The sequence below is a fragment of the Zootoca vivipara genome, chromosome 9 (assembly GCF_963506605.1).
Source record: "Zootoca vivipara chromosome 9, rZooViv1.1, whole genome shotgun sequence".
In the NCBI taxonomy this organism is placed as follows: domain Eukaryota; kingdom Metazoa; phylum Chordata; class Lepidosauria; order Squamata; family Lacertidae; genus Zootoca; species Zootoca vivipara.
Window position 1 is genome coordinate 31,083,231 of NC_083284.1, and position 24,123 is coordinate 31,107,353.

Consider the following 24,123-nt stretch of genomic DNA (forward strand, 5'->3'; position numbering starts at 1 on the left):
TGCCGCTTCTCGCGCGGAGACGAGAGAGAGCGGGAAGAGGGAGGGAGTGACAGCTGCGACCTTCGAAGTTCTCCGTTGCCCCGCCTCCTTCCCTCATTCACTGTGGCGGGACGGTGAAACGGAGTCCCGAAGGCTGGTGAATGAGAGGAAAGGCTGGGAGAGAGGGAGAGGCTGGAGGACGAGGACGGGGACGAAGAGGAAGGAAACATCCCGCTCGCCTCTCCCTTCTGCCGCTTTTTCAGTGTGGCGGGTGGGGAGAATTCATTTTTTTTCATTTTCTGCCTCCGCGCGGGCAGGACGTGCAGCCTGACGCGTCTCCCTGGGTGGCGGAACCTGGGTGGGGCGTAAGGGGAAAGCCTGTGGGCTCCTGGCCGTCCTTGCCCAAGCTTGCTAGGAAGCGCGAGAAGACCTCCTGCACCTGCGCGGGGTCTTGTGTTGTGGCACAAGTTGGGGCTGCCCATAGCTGTCAAGTTTTCCCTTTTCTCTCAAGGAAGCCTATTCAGCATAAGGGAATTTCCCTTTAAAAAGGGAGAACTTGACAGCTATGGGCTGCACACGTTGTCCTCCGTGCCTTCATTTCTCGGGAGGAAGGGTAAATGTTATCCAAGGACCTTCCTTTATTTTATTTATTTATTTATTTTGCAAAGTTTTGTTTCTTTGTGTTAGGCGGCAATCCAGTGCATCTTCCACATGGGAACCAGCTGTGACTTTCGCTTCCCAGTATCACGTAGGATCGGACGGTCCATCCCTGCCTAACCAACCGCGTTGTTATTTTATTTGTTGGCGGGTCTGGTTGAAGGCGCGTTTCAGGGACAAGCTCGCAGTTAAATCAATCGCGAGCCCACGGCGCCCTTATCCATATGTGGAAAGCTTTTGTTTGCTTGTGAAGGTTATAACGACAGTCTATAGTCCATCCGTTATGGTGAGAGGAAGGCCAAAGAGAAAGGAACTTCGTTGAAGTGTGTGGATGTTGTATAAGTATACGGGCTTGCTTTTGCTTTGCCTTATACCGGTATGTGTGTATCAGTTTTCTAAAGAATTGCTCTCTCTACGGATCCAGTGGCTATTGCTTATTAAAGCACCAAAGTTAGGAGGCAAGAACAAAATTCTGAAGGTCTGAAACATGCTGATTCTGGCAAATAAAAAAAATGGATCTGCCTCCTTTGGGTGATACTGTACTATATTACCCTCTTTTTCAAAACTAGTGTGAGAGCCAGAGTAGTTCAGGGTATTGTAGCAGCAGGCACCCATAGTGAGTGAAGTAGCTCATAACTCTGGCCTCTTGGTGGTGGGGTAAGTATCTCTGGTACAGTATGGTTTACAGTGTCAAATAGAAGTTGTTCTCCAGATTTGTTTTATAAAGGGGTGCTGAGGGGAAATCTGAAGCCTTTCCTAGTAGCATATATACTCTTAATATTTTGAATTACATATGGAATCTGACTCATTCATACTTTGAACCAACAGATATGAAGAGAGTTGCGGTTAAGAGAATTCTGGACTGACAAGGTTGACAGGTATGAACAACTTCTGGTTGAGAACCTTAATAGGTGTATGTTTTTAGTGTGTGGGTGTTGTACAAAAGTGTGGTATGAAAACATTTCTTTCCTTTTTATTCATAAATTACGTGGCTGGTTTTGTTGTTTTCAGGATTGTCGTACATTTCACAGTGTAGATTGCCAGTGATTTATTGTAGGGGGGAAATGGTGTCAACATTTTCTTTTTGTATACAGTGGTACCCCAGGTTACAGACGCTTCAGGTTACAGATTCCACTAACCCAGAAATAGTACCTCGGGTTAAGAACTTTGCTTGAGGATGAGAAGAGAAATTGCACGGGGGCAGCGGGAGGCCCCATTAGCTAAAGTGATGTCTCAGGTTAAGAACAGTTTCAGGTTAAGAACGGACCTCCAGAACGAATTAAGTTCTTAACCCAAGGTACCACTGTATTGCAAAGATATTGCATCCAAACCATGACTAAGACAGTCCTATGCACAGTTAGTTGGGAGTAAGCCCCATTGTATTAAACAACTTATTTATTAATGGACATGAATAAGATTGCACTGTAAATCGCATTCCTGATGTTATAATACTGCTGTGTTATTCATGGCCTACTAATTATAGTTGTATTTCTGTTCTTTCCTGTTCTCATTTTGATTCCAAATTGCAATGTGTTTATTTGAAGGCAGTGTTTTTGAGGCCAGGGTTGTTCCTACAAATTTTTCACACACTTTTGGATTAGTAAAAACTGGTAGATTAAGTTTGGCAACATATTATCTTCTCAGCATACTAACCTTGTATGCTATCATTGTGAAACTTTACTTTAGAAATGAAGCATGATTGTAATCATGTTTTGACGCTCTGGAAAAATGCTACCTTATACCAAATATCAAGGTTAATCTGACATTACCAAAAGTTGAGAGGGGGTCATTGTCTTGTGTTTCCTTGGGTTTTGTTGTTTGGAGTGTGTCCTTGTGTGAAGGAAAAATAACTAGCTTTTGCAGTAATCGAACTATAGTTTGAGCAGAATGTTGTAAATTTGAAATATCTTACGTAGATTCTAGACTTAAAGCACTTCAGCTCCTTGTTACGGTAATTTTTCATCCAGCATTGTATTTATTAGAAAAAACAGCAACGAATAACCTTAGCTATCAAATTCCTGACATTGCTCTTGAAGAGTGAGATAGAAATATGATTCCATTGATTTGTTTTCAGACAAAAAAACTCAGTGGTAAATGAAAAGACGAAATAGCAGTGGTGAAATATTAACTAAGCAATTACATTATGTCAAAGGATAAGGCAGGTTGCTTTTGTTTGCTTTTCTTGGTAAGTGGTAGATCACCACAGCAATGGTACTGAAATGATTTTCAGGAAGGAAAAGTCTCTCAATGTTTGGACATAGCTTCTGTTTCTTTAGATGTAAGGTAAAGGTAAAGGGACCCCTGACCATTAGGTCCAGTCATGACCGACTCTGGGGTTGCGCGCTCATCTCGCATTATTGGCCGAGGGAGCCGGCGTATAGCTTCCAGGTCATGTGGCCAGCATGACAAAGCCGCTTTTGGCAAACCAGAGCAGCACACGGAAACGCCGTTTACCTTCCCGCTGTAGCGGTTCCTATTTATCTACTTGCATTTTGACGTGCTTTCGAACTGCTAGGTTGGCAGGAGCTGGGACCAAGCAACGGGAGCTCACCCCGTCACAGGGATTCGAACCGCCGACCTTCTGATCAGCAAGCCCTAGGCTCAGTGGTTTAACGGAAAAGTCTCTCAATGTTTGGACATAGCTTCTGTTAGATGTACATTTCACAATTTAATACTTTGACCTAGAGCTATCTTACAAAAGTCACATCTTCTATTACCTTAGAGTTTACTTTGGAAAGCATGCTAAAAGATCTCAGTTTGGTGATGCAGAAACAACTTAGTTTTGGAATGCCTACCAATAAAAATATATTCTTGCAACCATTATATTACGTATGTATTTAGGACATTGAAAAGAGTATGCATGTTTTAAAATGAAGTTGAAAACAATGGGAAAGTTCATTCAGTTATTGCAACATTTACAAAATTGAAAGATTTACCCCCCCCCCAAAGGAAACCAAGCACCTTTCCCTTCACTCAAACTAATGCATGTAAATTGAGCTCTCTTTGTAAACTGCTTACAGCTCTTTTCATTGTTACAAGGTGCACATTCTTTTCCAACTATAACAGTTTGTACTCTTGGGATTTTTCCAACATCTTTATCCACTAGGATTCAGTTCCTAAAATTAGGTGGCTCTGTACTCTGTGGTATGTTGCTTATGCCACAACAAGTATTGCTCTGTTTAAACAGCTGTGTCTTCCGCATTGGTCTAGGTACCCTTATAATTTAGCCATCTGCAATACAAAATAATTTAACATGTAGAAGGTTTCTTTTCAATATCTCTGCAGTGTGAACAGCTGTGAAGGTAATAGGCTGGTTCAGTGTGTTTTACATTTTTAAAAGTTTCCATTCTTCTGTTCAGATTGGTTCCTATTATCAATATAAGTATTTTTGCCTACATAGCTTTTCCCATTTGTAAAAGAAAACAAACTGGATTAATAGAATGGCTTTTTTCCTTTCACTGATATTTGCTGTTGTAGCAGAATTGCAACAAATTGTTGACAGGCAGCTTATTAAAGGTGCATCAAATCAAGTGCTAATAAATTCTACTTCCTTAGTCATTTTCTTAAAGCAAGTACAGGATTTCTCTTTAACGAAGATTAATGTGCCAATTTCAAGCATGTTTTTGAAAGTTATACTGTATTGTGCAATTTCTGTGTGTTTATAACTAGCCTTTGCTTTCATTGGAAATAAGAGTTGTACTTTTACAGTTAAGAAGTAAGAGACAACAGTACTTTTCGCCAGTATGCTAAACAGCTCTCTCTGCTCTTTTTCTAGATGTGTTTTGCTAATGGGTGTGAGTAAACTAGATGTCTTATACAGGCGCCTACTTCTCACTAAGCTTTTTATTCAAGGATGGGGAAGACCAGAAGACTTGAAAAGGTAGTTATGCTCACTCATGATTATATTCCAGATTGGTATACATCCTCTGTTTTTAAAAAATAGTACCTCCAAAGCTTATATTCTGAGTTCACACTGAAAGCCTTAAAACAGTTTTCTTATACTGTATGAAGGAAAAGTTAGAAAAGCATTTGTCTCAAATTGAAGGGTAATATTTGTGTTACTACATGTTTAAATTTAAAGACTGGTATCACATTGAAAATAAACAAAGCTTGTGCAGGAGTTATTAATGTTAACACTGGATATTATAGCATCCTAAGTACCGTATGGGTTGTTCCGTGACAGTGTGGAATTATAGATCATTCAGGCCAAACAAAGACTAAATTATAAAACACATTTTTGTGTCTTGTGTGTAGTAATAGCTGAAACTTAACACTATTTTTGTCATTAACAGAATATTTGCATTCAGAAAGCTTATTGGAAACAGAGAAAAATGTCAAAATCTGGTTTCAAGAGACTATCCAGTGCACATCAACAAGGTATTAAGTTGCATTTATTTTTTAAGTAGCTTAAGAGTCTATGCAGGTGTGCAATCCTGATTATGAAAAAGGATAAACTTTTGTTCAAAGGGAGGTATCTTTTCTTGAGTTGAAGTATATCTATAGAAAGGAACCTATGCTTTGTAATCTGCATGTTGCTAGAATTCACTAGATATTAGTGGAAGGGCTGTAGCTCAGAGGTAGACCATCTGCCTTACGTGCAGAAAATCCTTGTTTCAATCTCCAGCACCTTCTGGAGAGTTGCTGCTAGTCAGTGTAGATGATACTGAGCTAGATAGACCAATGGTTTGACATTGTATAAGGCAGCTTCCTCTGTCCCACCAAATGTACTTGTTAATGTTTGACAGCTTCAGTAAGAATGCAATGTTGTTACTGTAGGTTGAAGAGCAGTCAGACTGTAAGATACTTGATGGACAGTTCATTTCCCCCTTGGCTCATTATGTTCCAGATATCATGCCACCAGAATCCATCACAGCAAGGTAAGGACAGGCACCTAATGTAAGTTATGAAATTACAAAGAGTGAGATGAGACAAAATGCTGATGAAAAGGTGACACATAACATGCGTTAATTTTGGATAAGGATAGGTTTGCATGTTGGCTAGGGCTTTGTCTGCACTGAGTGCCACTTGGAACAGCTCCTTACCTTAAGTGCTGAGAGCTCCTCTTCAAAGTTTTGTCCCAGTAAGAATAATACTACAATTAAAAAGGTCCTAACTATTGCATGCCTTAAGGGACATTTTAGATCACGTACAATGCCCCCCCCCCAATACACATGGGTCAGTTATTCTGGATTTGCATTTGATTGGAGAAATGCCATATATGATGGCTAGCAGCAGTTTTAATTATAATGGTAGCTGGAAAATACAGTATTTTCTGCAATCATGCTTATTACTTAAGGGGGGGATGCATTACTAGTCCTTGATGTAAAATATTTTTGTGTGATATTAGTTGCTAGTCTGTTAACTTTCATGTAATTTCATGTAGGCATAGTTTTTCAATGATTGCTTTCTATTTAATAGGTTTCAGTTTTTAGTACCCAAGCTATGGAACAGCAAATACAGACCAGTGTGCATTCATTTAGCAGGCACTGGCGACCATGTAAGCATACAACATTACTTCATTAATGCTTTAAAAAAAAAACCTGTTACACTTGTTTTATTTAATTTCATCTTATTAAACTTTTGTCTCTTTAGTACTTTTGGAGACGACGCACGTTAATGGCCCGTCCAATGATCAAAGAGGCCTGCATGGCTTCACTGTTGTTAGAAAACCCTTATTATATCCTTTATATAAAGCAAAATGTATCTGTGAGGCACAGGTCTAGAGAGGAAAGATGCTGCTGCCTAGTCATGTATTTGGTTCGAACACTAATATGGTGAATGGAGATGTCAAATATGTCAAAGCATATGAAATGTAAACCATTTATATGTTTCCTGTATAGATTGGTAGCTTGGAAATTGACAGAACTATAGTAAATGACCTAAAGATTATACTTGAGTATGTGTGGTTCTGCTTGAAAAGAAATCACATATTCTGTGGACATTTTGCAACTCTTAAATCTCAAAAAAGCATAAATAACTCAAATTAATGTTGTGTGTATGTAATGTGTGTGTAAACTGGGCTTGTGGGTTACTATCCACTTTTCTCCGAAACCGCTTCACCGATTACGTTCAAATTTGAACACAACGTCCAAAGCGAATGTCCGAAGGCTCTTATAAGGTTTTCAAAGATAGATGCCACACCTCCGCCAGGTGAAACCCAAAGAAACGCCTGTTCCAGAATGCACCATTCATCTGAAAGTGCATGCTGGGAAAAGAACCAGGTTGCAAACCAGCACCCTTTAGCGTTGGCTACACTGGTACTGCACCTATAGAACCTTCCCTCTCAACAGCACCTCGGCTGCCGTTTACATACTAGGCTGAAGCCTTTACAGACTAGGCCGAATGGAGGTACTGACTCGCCTGGATGGGGGTTGGGGGGAGGAGGGGACGGGATAGGTCAGGACACTGTGGGGCCAGTCACAGGCATGACCCGGGATGGGGGGAAGAGGGGGCATGATACGTCATGGGACGGGACAGGGTGGTGGCAGTCACAGGGATTAGCCACAGCAACGCATGGCAGGGCCAGTAGTTATATATAAAGTAGAACTATATGCAAATAGACTCCAGGGCATCATTATCTAAAATTAGGCACATTTTAAATGCAGCTTGGAAAGGACATGAGGACCATTTAAAGAAAAAATAATAGGAAAAGAATGCATTGCCCCACCTGATTGCCATGCTTGCATTTGGCTTGTCACAGTTAAGAGATTCAGTTTCCAAATTACCAGCCAGCAGTCTTTCATAAAATATTAGTTTTCTGTCTCCCTGTTTGAGGCTGCTATATTAATTTATCAATAAATCTGAGGTTTTTTTTAATCCAATCCTCTTCTGTTGGCATTTTGATAACACAAAAATGGAAATCTATCACCAATCGGTCAGCTGTTAACAAATTCTGAATTACTTTCTTATAGAGATATTATCTTTATCCCAAGATGTAGCCCAAGAGGACGAAAACTTGATTCACATATTATAATTTTCTTATAGTTGGCAGCAACTAAACATTCAGAATGTTTGTGTGGAACCTGTCAGGATCATGGCCATTATTCTAAGCAATGTTACTGAAATTCCTAATAAAACAGTAAGACAAGTTTTTCATATTCCTGTTTAGTTATATATAATGACTTGCCTAGATAAGTCATTCAGTGATTGAAATGTTATGCATGTGTGAACTCAAATCTCCTATGTCCAACGTAATCCGTGAGCTCACATTATCTCCCGTTTAATTGTTAAATTGCAAGCCTTAACCCACAGTTAAAATAACTTTTTAGTGTGCACAATTTTTTTAAAAAAACTTCTAAATATAAATTGTATTGAAAATGTTGAGACTCAAAAGGTATATACATTTCCATATTAATTTCTTTGACTCTTATCTGTACATGGATGCAGAAAACCCAAGGATCAGTTGTAAGTATTAGGAACGTACCGTATTCTGTGATACATTTAGGAAATAGATATACTGCTTAAAATTTACAAGTTATATCTTATTTCTGATTATCATGTTTATTTGACTTTGTTTTTTTATTTCTTTCTGCAAGAAACTCATTTTAACGCACAATGGTCAATAATACAAATGGGAATATTGCATTCTGCCACTTTAGGGGCTACACAACCTTTTAAAGTTGCTACCTTCTGCATACCTTGAATGTGAGAAGGTTTTGATAACTGTGTTAATGCTGAATGCCTTCCAATCCTTTATATAAGCTATTTCTAGAAATAACCTTATTCCAAGTATGTAGCAACTTGGTGTTGCAAGATGTTCAGATGCAGGGCCGGCTCTGCTACGCCCGCTGAGAGGCGCGGCTGAGGCTGCCCCAGGCACACCTCCGCTGTTCAGCGGCTTCAGGCCACTCTCCGGAGGTGCGCGGGCCTGGGGCCGCCTCCGCCGCGCGCAGGGGCGTCGCAACAGGGGGCAGGCAGCGCCCCCTGGCCCAGGGCCGGCCCTACAGCAGGCTGGGTGGCGCAGTGCAGCTGTGCCCGTGGCAGCCCGCTGTGCTTGGAAACGGGGGGGGGGGGGGTCGGGCGCCGGGCATGCTTAAGATGGCCCTGTTCAGATATATTAAAACTAGGTCATTTCATAGACTGCCAATCATTGTAAATAAATTGTAAATAAATTTCACAGTGAAGACTGTATGTGGCTGTAACATTTCACTTGTTTCTTTTGCCAACCATTTTGAGTGAATAGTGGCAGCTTTCCCCAACTGAGAAGGGGAGGATAATACATTCCCCATCCTTGCATCCCTTCTGTTTCCCCAAATTAGCAAAGTGCTCTGAACAAGCATAGCATGATGGATTCTAACTAGGCACCAGAGCTATCCATCGTAAAGTTAAATTGTTGCAGTATACTTGTAATACTGCATAGTAGACAAAACTTGGAAAATAAATCCTGTAACTTCACTGCAGGTATCTCTGCAAAACAAATTTGTTTAATATTGTAGCAGGTTTGAAATTCTGGCCTTAACAGTAATTGTAGATTGATGGATAAGTTGCACGAAATCCACAGCTTTTCTTCATCTGGCAGTATCAATATTTTGAGGCCTTTTTGTCATAAAGCAACTTTATAAAGAAAATATTTTACTTTATTGGCCAAAATCCATTGCTGGCAGTTTTGTGTGGACTGTGCTCCTGTTAACTGTAGTTCAAATAGCTATATAGTTGGGTCCAGTTCGTCCAGGCAGCAGCTATTAGGTTTAAATATAACCATAACCCTGCCTCACATTAAATGAGAGAGAGTTTTCATGAGGTCAGTGATCTGAATTGTAGCAGATATGATTATAGGTGCATTTGTTAATATATATATTTAAAGTTTGCCTTTCTTTTCTCGGGAGAAAAGAAGATCATGTCTGAAAAATGTCTCTGACCTGTTTGTCATGGGAGGAGCTCTTGTGCTAGAATCAGCTGTTCTTCTGCACTGGTTAGAAAGAGAAGGCTATGGACCCCTTGGGATGACAGGAATATCCATGGGAGGACATGTAAGAACCTTCATTTGAAAAATAGTAAATCAGTTGAAGCTTACATATGTCTATCATTAGTTGGTTTTAAGTGTTGTAAAATAAGTTACAATATAAGTGATTAATCTAAATCACATGACATAGACATGAGAAATGGGAAGTGCAGATATGGAAATGGCCTTACATTTTCATATTCTATTAGAATGAATACTGAATATAGTTTGATCAAATTCTTATTAAATTTCAAGTTTATGTCCAGGTACAAATCCCAGGTACAAACCCATGAAACATATGAAGTATTGTTGGCCTATCACTTACCTTAGGCAAGCCTATCTCAACAAGTCTGTTGTGAAGATTAAATGAGAACCTTACTTACGTTACTCAGAGATCCTTAGAAAAAGAGCCTCAGGATTTGTATTAAAGAGGGAAGGAGGATTCCTTGGAAGAAGGATTTGTATTGGATCCATACATAATGATTAAAATGATGAAATGCTTTTCAAAATCTGAAGTTCTTAGATAATATTTTTATATAAATGCCATTTAAATTGGTTGTGAATAAAATCTGGAAGGGGAAAGAATTGGGAAGGTTTTTTTTAATATTCTAAAATATGTTGAGGGGCGAAAGCTATTTCTCTCAAGTAGTAATTTCATTTCACTTGTGCTTATGAAAACAAAATAAGTCTGTCGCTCCCTAAGGAATTATGATACCAACTGTGCTGTATACCAGTAATTTATTTCAATTTGCAGTAAATGCATTGTGTGTGTGTAAAGAAAACAGATAAAGATTTACATTAAAAGGATTTTGGGAAAAATATACTGAGGTGACTAATACAATACGAATCACAGATGCTATTCATCTTCAGTGACAAGCAGTATGTAATCTGAAAAAAATATATTATCTTCTATTTGACAGATGGCATCTTTAGCAGTGTCAAACTGGCCTAAACCATTGCCACTAGTTCCTTGTCTCTCCTGGTCTACAGCCTCCGGTGTTTTTACTACGGTAATCTATTTGTAGTGTACAATGTCAACAAGTGGGAAACCAAAAGGCTTCAAAGCCCTAATATTAATCAGGTTTGATTTATTGTTGGGATATTTTATAGTAGAAATACTTTGTGTTCTTTGGGTTAGGGTAGAGTTACCAAATATTGAATTGAGGAGCAACTTTTTTTTTAAAGTTACTCCTTCTCAGTAAAAAAGTAAAGGGACCCCTGACCAGTCACGGACGACTCTGGGGTTGCGGCGCTCATCTCGCTTTACTGGCTGAGGAAGCCGGCGTACAGCTTCCGGGTCATGTGGCCAGCATGACTAAGCCACTTCTGGCGAACCAGAGCAGCGCACGGAAATGCCGTTTACCTTCCCGCCAGAGTGATACCTGTTTATCTACTTGCACTGTGTGCTTTTGAACTGCTAGGTGGGCAGGAGCTGGGACTGAACAATGGGAGCTCACCCCGTCACGGGGTTTCAAACCGCCGACCTTCTGATCGGCAAGCCCTAGGCTCTGTGGTTTAACCCCCCAGCACCACCCGTGTCCCTCACCACAAACTCTCCATTTCTAAAATGGTTTATGATCCTTGCCCTTGTTTGTAGATGTGCCCAGAGAAATGTTTCACAGCTCATGGGGAAACTTTGCTAAAATGATATAAATTAAAATTATTTTTATATAGTTGGTGTCTTTAGAACAAGGGTTCATAATGACTTGCCACTACTTTACAATATCTTTGATTTCAGGGTGTACTGAGCAAGGCAGTGAACTGGAGACAGCTTGAGAAACAGTATTATTCAGAGAGTGTTTATGAAGAAGAGATCATTCAAATGCTTGAATATTGTGGAGTAGGTATAATTTTATTTTTCATACTAAATATTAACTACACAATAAAAAATTCCGTCAGTAGCACCTTAAAGACCAACTAAGTTTTTATTTTGGTATGAGCTTTCGTGTGCATGCACACTTCTTCAGATACACTTGAAACAGAAGAGTCAGTCCCTTATGTATACCTCAAACTTAGTTGGTCTTTAAGGTGCTACTGAAGGAATTTTTTTATTTTGCTTCGACTCAGACCAACACGGCTACCTACCTGTAACATTAACTACACAGTTTGACCATTGAAAACATGTCACAGTGCTCAAGCACTTCAGCAAAAACATTAGATATGAAGCTATAGGATTTGTTGTAAAAATATCCTTGTCAAAAGATGCATTAACATTGTTCATGTATTATTATTTTTACTCTTCTACTCTTGATTATTTTTACAGTGGTGAATGGTGGATTGTGAGAGAGCTTGTCAAACTTAGGAAGGAGCATTTTCATCATATGACTAGAACCAACCAGAGCATTTAACCATAAAATTGAATTTTTGGATTGCTTTGGTAAAAAAATATTGCATTTCCTCTTACATTTTGTATGTTGGTTGCTAAGTGGCTCCCATGTTTGTTACATGTTCACCAAAAATTTAGTAAAATACATAGACGTTCATAGATGCTTAGAAAGTATAACTAGGGATTATTTCTTGTTATCAGGTTATAAAAAATAATAATGTAAGGATCCATAGATAGAATATCAGTTGCTGTCTTTTCAATAGGAAAATGTAATGGGCCATCTGTCTCATTTCTCTTCTGTTCCCATGGCTGTGGCCAGGTGTTGGGATTTTTTTTAGGTCACTGTTGTAGAATGTAGAGGACGGCTTCATCTTCTTCTTTAGTGATCACTCTTAGCCGAGCAAGATTGTCTTTCATGAACATGATCTTAACGGTGTGTTCCTAGATCAGTGTTTCCCAACCTTGTGCCTCCAGCTGTTTTCGGACTACAATTCCCATCATTCCTGACCACTGGTCTTGCTAGCTAGGGATGATGGGAGTTGTAGTCCCAAAACATCTGGAGGCACAAGGTTGGGAAACACTGCCCTAGATGACTGTGGAGGCCAATTCTGGATCCACACATCCTTCCACAGTGGGGACATAGGTTTCTGGGCAGGAGCTGATCACAGTGAGGGTTTGCCAAACATGCCTTCCTCTTAGCACGTCTCTCCCTGAGTTCAAGTGTCTTCAAAGTTCATGACACCATTGGGTAAAGGCTGTTGTCCAGTTGGAGTGCTCGCAGGCCAGTATTTCCCAGTTGTCGGTGTTTATACTACATTTTTTTAGATTTGCCTTGAGAGAGTCCACCTCTTTTGTTGACCATCAGCTTTCCATTTTAAAGTTCAGAATAAAGTAGTTGCTTTGGAAGACGATAATCAGGCATCCGAACAACATGACCAGTCCAACGAAGTTGATGTTGAAGAATCATTGCTTCAACACTGGTGATCTTTGCTGCTTCCAATACACTGACATTAGTTCGCCTGTCTTCCCAAGTTATATGTAAAAAAATTTGGAGACACCGTTGATGAAATCTTTTGAGGAGCTGGAGATGGCGTTTATAAGTGGCCCACGTTTCACAAGCGTACAGTAAGTGTTGCAAACAAGCATTTTGTTTTCCCTGGAAATGTCCCGGTCCTCAAACACTCTGCACTTCAATTGGGAGAATGCTGCACTTGCAGAGTTCAGGCGATGCTGGTTTTTGGCATCAATGTCGGTCCTTGTGGAAAGATAACTGCCCAGGTAGGAAAAATGGTCAACATTTTTGGATTTGTGGCACAGCAGAGGGGTTGCTTTGCACTTCAATTGGGAGAATGCTGCACTTGCAGAGTTCAGGCGATGTTGGATTTTGGCATCAATGTCGGTCCTTGTGGAAAGATAACTGCCCAGGTAGGAAAAATGGTCAACATTTTTGGTTTTGTGGCACAGCAGAGGGGTTGCTTTGTGCTTGTTGGTGTAGCACTTTGGTTTTTTGGATGTTGAGCAAGAGGCCAAGATCTTCATAAGCTTTTGCGAAGCTATTTAGGATGGTTTGGAGGTCATCCTCTGAGTGTGCACACGCTATGTTGTCATCTGCATATTGAAGCTCTATGATGGAGGTTATGGTAACCTTACTCTTTGCTTTCAGCCTACTCAAGCTAAAGAGGTTTTCATCTATTCGATAAATGATTTCTATCCCGGTGGAGAATTTCCCTTTGACAGTGCTCCTTGCACTCCTTGTCTCTATCCCTTTTAGTTCAGAAATAATTATGGAAGGACTTGGAGAAATGTGGCAGTGGTAGAAGAAGGGTTCTTTATCCTCCTACTCGCCTACGCAGTCTCTAAGCTGTTACATATTTTGCAAAGGAAACAAAAGATGTGCTAGGAAGCCACTAATGGGTTTGAGGAAGATGCTGAGCTGTTGCCACATCAAGTGGCTGCGAGTAAAACTATTGCCTGGAATTTCCAAAGGAGAATGGAGAACTTGGGTTTCTTTGGTGTTTCCAATGCTAGTCATGTATAACTATCTTCTCAAAATATTGGGACTAAAAGGTACTTCTCCTAGGAAGAAAATTATCAATCAGTGGGAAAGCATCTTGTTTGTTCTCCAGGAACATTTATTCTATGTTAAGCAGAACTGTGAACTGCATATATTGCATATTCCTTTACCCTTTCCGGTGGAGTTGGTACTGTATGCATTGTAAGTACTAAACCTTAGGTAACAGAATACACACAACAGCCTATATTGTTGTAAACTGCTTGAGCTTTTTTTTTTAACAATCAAGTGATATATAACTTTTGTGAAATAAAATAATGAATAAATATTCCATTTTCCAACCAAGCGCCCTGTAGAATGAGGATGATTTAATCATTTATGTTTTCTTTCTCCAAATTTTCATTTCATCTCTCTGAGGATGATTGTGGATGTGCTTGCATTTGCACAGATTTCAAATTTCTAAAAATAAATTCCACCCCACCCACCCCAGATACAGTTAAATTAAAAGTTGTTAACAGAGGGGTGCATTCATAAGACAGTTTCATACAAGCCAAAGGTTGGGATATGTCACTTTAGTCTTTTCTATGTTTACATAGTTTAAGTGACTCACATTAGAAATTAAATTGTTCTCAAAATTCAACACTGTCAATTGTATCTTATAATGTATAATGAAAGAGATATTTGGTGTTGTAGTCGCCATATACTTGGGAAGTGTCTTGAGTTAAAATATAAAAGCTGCCATATTCTTTTAGAGCAAAGGTCACCAACAGTGCCCTCCAGATGTTGCTGCACTTCAACTTCCATCATCCCTGACTTACTAGCATGCTAAGTAAAGTTCATGGCAATTGGGAGTCCGACCAGCATCCATAATGCACTACATTAGATACCCCTGGGTTAGGGTAATGGAACATCTAGCTCATTCAAGAGAGCAAATTATAGAAGTTGCCACATACTAAACACACACACACACACACACACACACACACACAGCCAGAGAGCGCAAATGTTTTAGGATTAGCAGAGTAACTGATAACTTACAGGATATCTACCTAATATTCAAAGTGTCTTAATTGAATAGATATTTTTGTTTAGACAGATTCATTCAAGATGGGACAAGACTTTGTTAAAAATTCTCCTGGCAGTGTGGACAGTTTAAGCAATCTGGATCTGCATTCCGGTATGCTGAACCTGGATACCAGAAGCAAAGTTCTATCTTCGGAAACTGGTCACTGCCTTAGCAGTAGCAGAACTACTCTAAGTACCTCAGCGGAAGGACTGTTAGTGCAAGAGGCGTCAAAAATGCAGTGCATAAACCAGACGTTTTCAACCAGCAGCAGTAGCAATAAGGATTTTACCAGTAATCAGAAGCATCTGATAAGTGGAAAAAGGGACAGTTTACAAAGAGAATCTTTAAGATTCATGAAAGGGGTGATGGACGAATGTACTCATGTAGCTAATTTTTCAGGTACATGATATTTTAATACAGTTTTGAAATTGTTCTTTTTGCTGCCCTCTGCCTATTTCTACCCTGTTAAATAATACTTCTGTTTTTAATGTTTTCTTTCTCCCAATTTTCATTTCTGCATTTCTAAGTAATCTCTGAGCACATAAAGTGTTTAAACTTGATTTTTTTTCTCTTCTTCTTTATATCCAGTGGTGCCTAGTTTGTCTCATATGACTAGAAATGTAGTTTATATCAGAAGTTGCTTAGTCTGTTTATAAGTGGAGTTATTTGAAGCCTAACATGATCACTAACAGCATAATTCTCTGGTCTGTGCAAGGCAAAAATCAAATAGGGTTGAGCACAGCTGTTGTCTCATTGTAAATTATGCTGAACTGGTGGAACAGCAGCTAGGTCAACACACCATCAACATTCAAAGCTTTGTGTGAGCAGAGAAGGTATAATAGGGGCTAGTGACATTAATAATAATAATAATAATACTGTAATTATTATTATATTTATTTATACCCCGCCCATCTGGCTAGGTTTCCCCAGCCACTATGGGCGGCTTCCAACAGAAGTATTAAAATATGGTACAATAATTTATTAAACATTAAAAGCTTCCCTAAACAGGGCTGCCTTCTGATTTCCTCTAAAAGTCTGGTAGTTGTTTTTCTCTTTGACATCTGGTGGGAGGGCATTCCACAGGGTGGGTGCCACTACCGAGAAGGCCCTCTGCCTGGTTCCCTGTAACTTGGCTTCTCGCAGCGAGGGAACCGCCAGAAGGCCCTCGGCACTGGACCTCAGTGTCTGGGCAAAACGATGGAGGTGGAGACGCTCCTCCAGGTATACTGGACTGAGGACGTTTATAAGTGGGACTAGGGCTCCTTGTACTACAAGGCAAGGTGAGGACCAAAAAACATTGAAATGAAAAATTTGAGCACCAAGGCCAATTATTCTCAACAAAGCCCAACAGAGAAACATAATGCAATACTGTGCCATAGACCATGCAACATATTGAAATGATAGGGCATGGCCATAGATAATACCCCACTGCCCCATGTGTCTATGAACCAAAAAGGGAAATACACAGGGAAGGAGGCCATAAGGTCAACATGAGACCATTGCAGATCACAAGATGATGCTAACTTATATTAGAGCAGGTTATTAGGCTATAAGGTGGTTGGTGGTTGGTTTTTCAGCAGGATCAAGAAAGCTGGTTTCATGTTCAGAATTTTCCTTTGTTCTTCTTTCCCATCTAACATAAACTACTGACAGTGTTGCATCAGCAGTAAAAAAAGAACTAAGGCTACATTAAATAGTTGCCATTTGCTCAAGACATAATTGTGAATTCCCATGCAATTAGCTTGTAATTTTAACCTTTCTGTAACATTGTCTTCCGAACTCAAGATAGCATATTTAGCTTTAAAGAGTTTTGTTCCTTGTTCTCAGTTCCAGTTGATCCAACACTGATCATAGTAGTTCAAGCCAAGGAGGATGCTTATGTTCCAAGAACTGGTGTACGTAGCCTTCAAGAAATATGGCCCGGATGTGAAATCAGATACTTGGAAGGAGGTCATGTTAGTGCATACCTCTTCAAACAAGGATTGTTCAGGTGAGGCATTGATTATGCAATGAAAATCAAACAAAGCTTTTATACTCTACTACTACTGCATCTCTTAAGTGCTAAGTATACATATTTTGTTGTGGCAGTGCTTTAAAGTCTAAATGTTGCCTGCATTCAACAGACTTAGGCCACTTCAAAGCTAGTAAGTCATGGTTTTGTGCTATCTGAACAAGCTGAATTGAGTCTTGGGCTTATGAAGTGGTGGTGTATAAACCTAGGTTCTCTTCTAATTTATTTAGTGCTAAATGAGAGCATTACAGTGGTGCCTCGCTTAACAAACGCCCCGTAAGACAAAATTTTCGCTTAAAGAAAGGATTTTTCTAGCGGAGGTGGCCTCGCTAGACAAATTCGTTTTACGAAAAATTCGTCTAGCGAATCGCAGTTTCCCATAGGAATGCATTGAAATTCAATTAATGCGTTCCTATGGGCAATTTTTTTTTAAAAAAAATATTCAATGCATTCCTATGGGATTCGCTAGACAAATTTTTTGTTATAAGAATAGACCCGTGGAACGAATTAAATTCGTCTAGTGAGGCACCACTGTACATCTGAATGGAGCTTTATTTCCTACTCAGTTCTGTTTTATATTTCAGTTGTTGTACTTGTTACCCCTAAGTTGTGGATTTCTGAGATTTGTGGCTTTGTTTACAATTGGCAGGAAGTGCCCAGGAATTTTTAGAAACATTTGTGTGTGTGTGTGTGTGTGTGTGTGTTTTATAAATGGATAGTGTAATCTATGAATTTTGACTCATGACACTCAAAATTTGGCGAAGTCACACCAAGTCAAGTTTGGTCCACCAACTTAAATTAAAATTATGTCCATTGTTCAAATGTCAGTGAAGACTGCTGCACTCACCCCGCCCCTCCAGACCTGGAACCCTCATGCTGGGTTTGGTGATGATTTATTGAGAGGCAGCCAAATCTATGCCAAAAAAAGTCCTGTATCGCTCCACTAAATTGAATAAAAATGGCACCTAGCATCCAAACATTGCTGAAGACAACTGCCCCCACCCTGGCAATTTTCATGCCAAGTTAAGCAACAATATTTCAAATGGTGGCTGAAGTTATGCAAAAAAATGGGCATAGTCATGGCAAAGTTGTGTTTTATTTCACCATTTTTCTTTATCGTATTTTTCACTCCATAAGACACACTTTTTCCCTCCTAAAAAGGAAGGGGAAATGTCTGTGCGTCTTATGGAACGAAGGCACTGGATGGCAGCAGGATCCCTCGAACAGAGGGATGCCTCTGCCGCCAGAGGGACGAGCAGCCTGAAAGCAGACTGCTCCTCCCTCTGCCCCCAACAGTGGTTGAAGGATGGGGAGGGACAAGCAGCCCAAAAGTGGGCTGCTCCTTCTACTGCCGCCGCCAGCGGCATTGTTTCAGAGTATTTTTTTTCTTATTTTCCTCTTCTGAAAACTAAGTGTATCTTATGGCCAGGTGTGTCTTATGGAGCGAAAAATACGGTAAAACTGGCATGCTGCATTCAAACATCAATGTAGGCCACCACCCCAACTCAGGAACCCTCAATTTTGCCAACTATATCTCAAGAAGTATCCGAATGCTGAAAACAGACATATGGACAATTTTCTAAAATGTATAGTGGAAGCAGGTGCTAAAATCTTTTGTTAGAACACTGTGCTGCATCTGAACAAAAAAATCTTGTAAATTATTAGTGTACCTTCATTAATGTTGTTAATTTTCTCTTTCTCTTAGACAAGCTATATATGATGCCTTTGAACGCTTTCTCCAGAAATATGCTGTATAGCTCTGTCCTTTGGAACTGTTCTATATAGACTTGTTCTGAGCTCTTTCTTACATGGATCCTCATGTTGACCTCATGTGGAGAACAAGTCAGACATAAGTTCAGTTAAGTCACCAACTGGATGGTAAATTGAACTTGGCGTTATATCAGAATGAAATCAACCAGTTTCAAACTTGCACCAGTCATGCCAATGACAATTTTAGCACAATTTTTTAATACAGGTAATATCTGTCTAATGATTAGGCTGATTTTTAAGACTATTGTTATTTCGAGAATACAATTATCCTTTGAAGAGAAACCAATACAGGTTGCTTAAATTTTATGTAAATTTTAGCATAAGTTTCACACACCAGGTTGTCACTAGGAATTCAAAAATTCCTTCAGGGAGACCAGCTAGACCTCAATAATGAGTTCAACTTGAAAAGTTTATTCATAATAAAAAGTATTAAGATGGTCTATGCAGACTCTGAGGAGTAGGCAGCTACATACCCCCACAATCTTCAGTGTTCCCTGGCCCTATTTCAACTTCAGTTGGAAGAACAAAGTTTGCACGTTACTTTCCTGCACCTCATAATTGCTTCTTTAAAACTATTTGTCCACCTTTAATCATTGAAAGCACCATGCTAGGTGTGCTCTTATTTTAAAATGGAGGGAGGAGGTGCGTACTTCTGTTGAGGAATCATAAAATGTTAATTGACTGAATTGTTACACCTGAAATGAAAATAAAGCGTGAATCCTTCTGTATATGTATGTTGCATGTTTAATGTTGGTTTTCTTACAAACTATTTTGCATCATGTTGCAGTAAAGAGGGATTAACTTCATTTGGATCCAACCCAATATTGTAGTTAATTCCTCTTTAGTTCTATTGAAATCAATGGGACAATTTAGTGAAGACTAAGTTAACTCTCAATTTTTTTAATTGGATGAAAGTGACCATCTTCATTTGGATCCAATCCTTATCATCCCCATCATTCCCCATGCTGCCTCCCACATAGTTCCAGAAGGTCCCCCAACACTCCAGAACAGCCTTCAATGGGGCTGCTGTGTTTCGGGGAGCAGGACTTGTTGAAAATAAATCCCCCCATTATTCAGTGGTTGCATCCTGACTTGAGCTAGGCTCACAGAAGCCCTTCATCTTACCCATTGTATTTTCTTTCATATTATATGGAAGTTAGTATGTGCTGTTGAATTTGATAAAATATTATTGTGGCTGAATCCAATAAAGTTATAACTTCTGCTCACACAACACAATTTCTCTTTCCCTCCACCCCAAATCTGCTAGAGGGTTGGGGGGAAGCTCAGAGGAGATTGGGGTTCTGTTGTGTGAGTGGAAGTTGTTAAACCCATGCAGAGACTTAGTTGGATACAGCGCTCTAGGTGCAACTGGATTGTGCTGAATAATTAAAGTTGAAGTCAGCCCACTTATCTAGGAATAGGTCCCATTGAATTTGGACATCTTTAGTACACCTGCATAAGATTGTACGTACTAGAATAATTTTTGAAGAGCACAGTCTGATGAAGAGGAAGTTTATTAAAAGTACTTAAAGAAGCAGCTTTAAGTGGATTCCAGATACTGCTAAACTCTTGTTCAAAGTAATTTCATGGAGAACCTAAGTATTAAAACTCACTCCTCTGATCAGTTATGGATAACTGCAAACCCTCTAAGTGTCCCTATTTTCCAAGGATAGCCCCGGATTTACAGAAGCCATCCCGGTTTCTGATTTGATCCCAAAATGTCTCGTTTTTCCTTAGGATAGCCCTATTTTCATCTGAGAAATGTTGGAGGGTGTGTAACTGGCACAGTATTTCAAATTAAGTATTTATGGCCCACATGAGTCTACTCTATGTCTCCTTTTGGAGTGTTCCAGTTCCAGGTTTATGGAACGCCAGAATTGGCAAAAACGGATTGGCTTGAAATAGCTGAGTATTTGAAAATGGAATCTGCCACAATATTATACATCTACAGTACTAGAATTTTATACTGCAAAATCTGCTGTAGCAGGAGCAGTAACATGCTTGAGTGTCCAATTTAGTGATTAAGGGGTGGTATTCATTGCTAGTGCTACCCAGTGTAGACACACTTAAGTTAATGGACATGGTGGGTTCCTTGTAAAGCACTTTGAGGTCTTTTTCAACAATCAAATTTGTCTAAACATCACTATTCTAAGACTACTGTTTATGTGTTGTGAATTACTGTGTCATAATCATGTGCTTTTAACAGTATTTTATATAATTTATTAATCTTGCATTTAAAGTGCATTCTATATTTCACAGACCGGCAAAATTCTTGGTAACAAAGTCTTTGATAAAAAAGTTTTGTGGCCTTACTATATTCAAATGTCTCTAATACCTAACATTTCATTTAAAAGAATTTACTAATGGTGTTCTAATCAAAAAGGAAAATCATAGTTAAATGAAAGTAAGTTTCAGAATTCCATGTACTTTTCTAACTGCATTTTATATTTTTCAATAAAGCCTTGCAAAAACATTTTCATGCTGCTGGTCTGTATTGTGAAGAGCCTTCTTGTAGACAGTTGCTGAGTCATTAGGCTCCAATGAAAGTACTATATCCAAATTGAGTAGCCAAACCCAGTTTTAGTAGGCTCTGCGACTGGGATTGCCATACTCATGGGCTCTACGTAATCTTAAATGGCAACGTTTTATATGAAAATAGTTGACTTCTTCCAAGACAACTCTCCCAAGAACCTGAATTACTCAATAGTTAAAAAACAAAACACAATGCTCATACATAAAAAATACTATTTGACATTTCATATTTGCTGTATCTAATTATTGTCTACCTCCAGGGAATATAAACTATTTGGAGTATGCTTCAGCATAAAGGTGTTCTCAACCAGAAACATCACCTGTTTTGTCTTTGCTATTCAGCCTTGATGACTGTAATGAATGGCATTGTTAAGATGTTCTCAGTTCAATCTTGAATATATGACAATGGAAATCATTCTATATAAAGAACACAATTTCCTGAGACTTGAGCCAAAATTAGTCCTCAATCTTTATGTCCTGTACTCAGAAAGCTTATTTAAGAAGGATCTTATATTTAAGGACTGATTTATCCAGATAAGCACTGTCCATAACCAAAGTAGCATGTAATATCCTTCAATGGACAGTATGAGCCAGTCGTCTTCTTTGGCGATCACTCGTAGCCGAGTAAGATTGTCTTTCCTAAACACGGTTTTAACAATGAGTCCGTAAGTGACTGTGGAGGCCAATTCTGGAACCACACGTCCTTCCACAGTGGGGACATAGGTTTCCGGGTGGATTTGATCACGGTGTGGATTTGCCAAGCATGCCTTCCTCTTAGCATGTTTCTTAACATGAGCCACGAGTAGACAAGCAGCATTGGGTATGTAATAGAATGAACAGAAGCATCTAGCATCCACTGAAAAATACCACTTTCATTTGTCATTTAGGTTCTTCTGATACGTTTTTATCTATTTACATGATTGGCAGGCAGTTTTTTCCTAACCATTTCACACACAATTTTATGAACTGCATGCATTTTAAGTGGCATGTTCTAGTTGCCTTCTAAAATTATTTGTAATTACCGGTATGTCAATTTAGTATTTATGTCATTTTTAAAATACCTGTTTTCCATTCCATCTTGTGGACTTTTAAGAGCTGTGGATTGCTCGTCAGGCAATTTTTTTATAAAAAAAATTATGACCACTGCTCCTTAGAAGTCGACTGTATACATTTCTGAGTTGAACACTGAGGAAGACCATGTTGAAACAGTGTCATCATCTGGATAACTGTCTATTATTTGCTATTATTTGCATCGGCAGAACAGATATCGCTAAGCATTCAAATTATATCACTGGAGGAATTTTATTTTGATACCATATGGACTGTACTCTTGAATATCACTTCGCTGCAACTTATACATTTATGCCCTCATTTTTCATCGGTCCACGTGTTGCCACTGTTGTCTTTAGTCTGGAGTTCGCAACACAGGGGTTAGTTGATTTAGCAGAATGAATTAAAGCAGGTGCAGGGCATTATTGATAAGAGTTGTTGAAATGGTAGGCGCCGGCTGAACCTTATGTCTTCCAGAAAGTAAACAACACCCCTTTGTTTAAAAGGGTAGTTACTGTTTTTCAGCTTAGAAGAATGGAAGCAACTTGGGTTATTGCAACATGTACATAAAATGGAATTACAAGTTGAAGTTGGCTTCTAGCTCCATATTTGGTTCTATTATTATTCTATATTTGGAATGCATGGATTGCTATGATACCACCACTGTCTACTGCTTTGGTGCTTTCTTAAATGTGCATGTCACAAAGAACAGCCACAAAGCTAGATAGATGTTGCAAGTGAAGATGACAGCATCTTTTTAGGTGCAAATCGCTTTTCATGTTTGCAGAATTAATTTTCCAAGAGAAAATCTAGTCGTTTGTCTATTGTGTCATGGTAAACATGTATCAGGGGAGCCTACAGCACAACTGAGTTTTATTTCGAAAGATTATTAGCTACATTGCTCTGGAACATTTTAATCTTATGGAAAGCCATTGTACATTAAGCCAAAACTGAAAGAGGGCGAGAAACTGCCGCATTCCGAATGCGCTCATGCGCTGGTGGAAACTTCAAAAGGCTAGTGCTTCCTCCTACAGCATGCAGCCGCCGGGGAGGGGGGGCAGGGATGTAAATGATCTTTCGGCAGTAAGCTATAATCAATGCAACAACGCTTAATTATATTGCCCAGGTAGTTGTTTTTAAGTCTGCAGTTTCAAGGTAGCCTGCCCAAAGCCCCTTAATAAAAATAAAAAAGCTCCCCAAAATAACCCTTTCCCGCTTCTCCTGAGGCGAATAAATGCTGGTGTGGCCGAAGGTGAGCTTCGTGCACAGGAAGCCCCTTCTCAGGTGCTGACGGGCCGCCTTCTTTCGCGCCCCGTCCCTTGTCAACTGACTTCCTCTCTCCCAGAGACTGGCGTCTGTCGTGCTCCGCAAGAAGCGGCATTCCTTCGGCCCACCCAATTCGAAGGGGAAACGGTGGCGTCCCCCTGAACAACGCCGCCGCCGCCGCTTCCTCTTCCTGGGTCCTCCGTTGAGGACGACCGCGCGGCCATCTCCGCCGCCGCCTCTAGCTTCCTCGTTCCGGGCGGGGCGCAGGCGGGGCTAGCCGAGGCGGAGGAGAGGGGAGCGAAAATGCGAGCTCGGAGAAGAGACGCTCGCGGCCTCCCTCCGCGCTGTTGGCCGTTGTGATGTCATAACGCGCCGAAGGGGTTCGGAGAGGCTCCGCCCTCGTTTTGCAGAGCGCTTCGCCCGTTCGCCGCCGCCGCCGCCTCCTCCGCCTTCTTCTTACCCCCCTCCCTTCACTCCTTTCCCTGACTCTGTCCCCGCCCCTCTTCCCACCCAC

The 24,123-nt window shown here is 39.9% G+C and overlaps 1 protein-coding gene across 4 annotated transcripts; it reads left to right on the forward strand.

The window, feature by feature from the left end:
- The first annotated feature begins 54 nt into the window (after positions 1-54).
- On the forward strand, positions 55-21,660 carry ABHD18 (abhydrolase domain containing 18). Of its 4 annotated transcripts, none has more exons than XM_035114222.2 (14): positions 55-337; positions 1,465-1,514; positions 4,412-4,516; positions 4,929-5,013; positions 5,413-5,513; positions 6,055-6,133; positions 6,229-6,313; positions 8,013-8,040; positions 9,467-9,605; positions 10,498-10,587; positions 11,316-11,417; positions 15,007-15,379; positions 16,808-16,970; positions 18,697-21,659. In XM_035114222.2, exons 3-14 carry the CDS (start codon positions 4,425-4,427, stop codon positions 18,746-18,748), a joined length of 1,389 nt encoding a protein of 462 aa, XP_034970113.1. In that variant the 5' UTR covers positions 55-337; positions 1,465-1,514; positions 4,412-4,424; the 3' UTR covers positions 18,749-21,659. The 4 variants fall into 4 exon arrangements, with proteins under 4 accessions (XP_034970113.1, XP_034970112.1, XP_060134574.1 ...); XM_035114221.2 differs by having other exon boundaries at positions 55-250; XM_060278591.1 differs by lacking the exon at positions 55-337 and adding an exon at positions 359-592.
- The last annotated feature ends 2,463 nt before the right edge of the window (positions 21,661-24,123 follow it).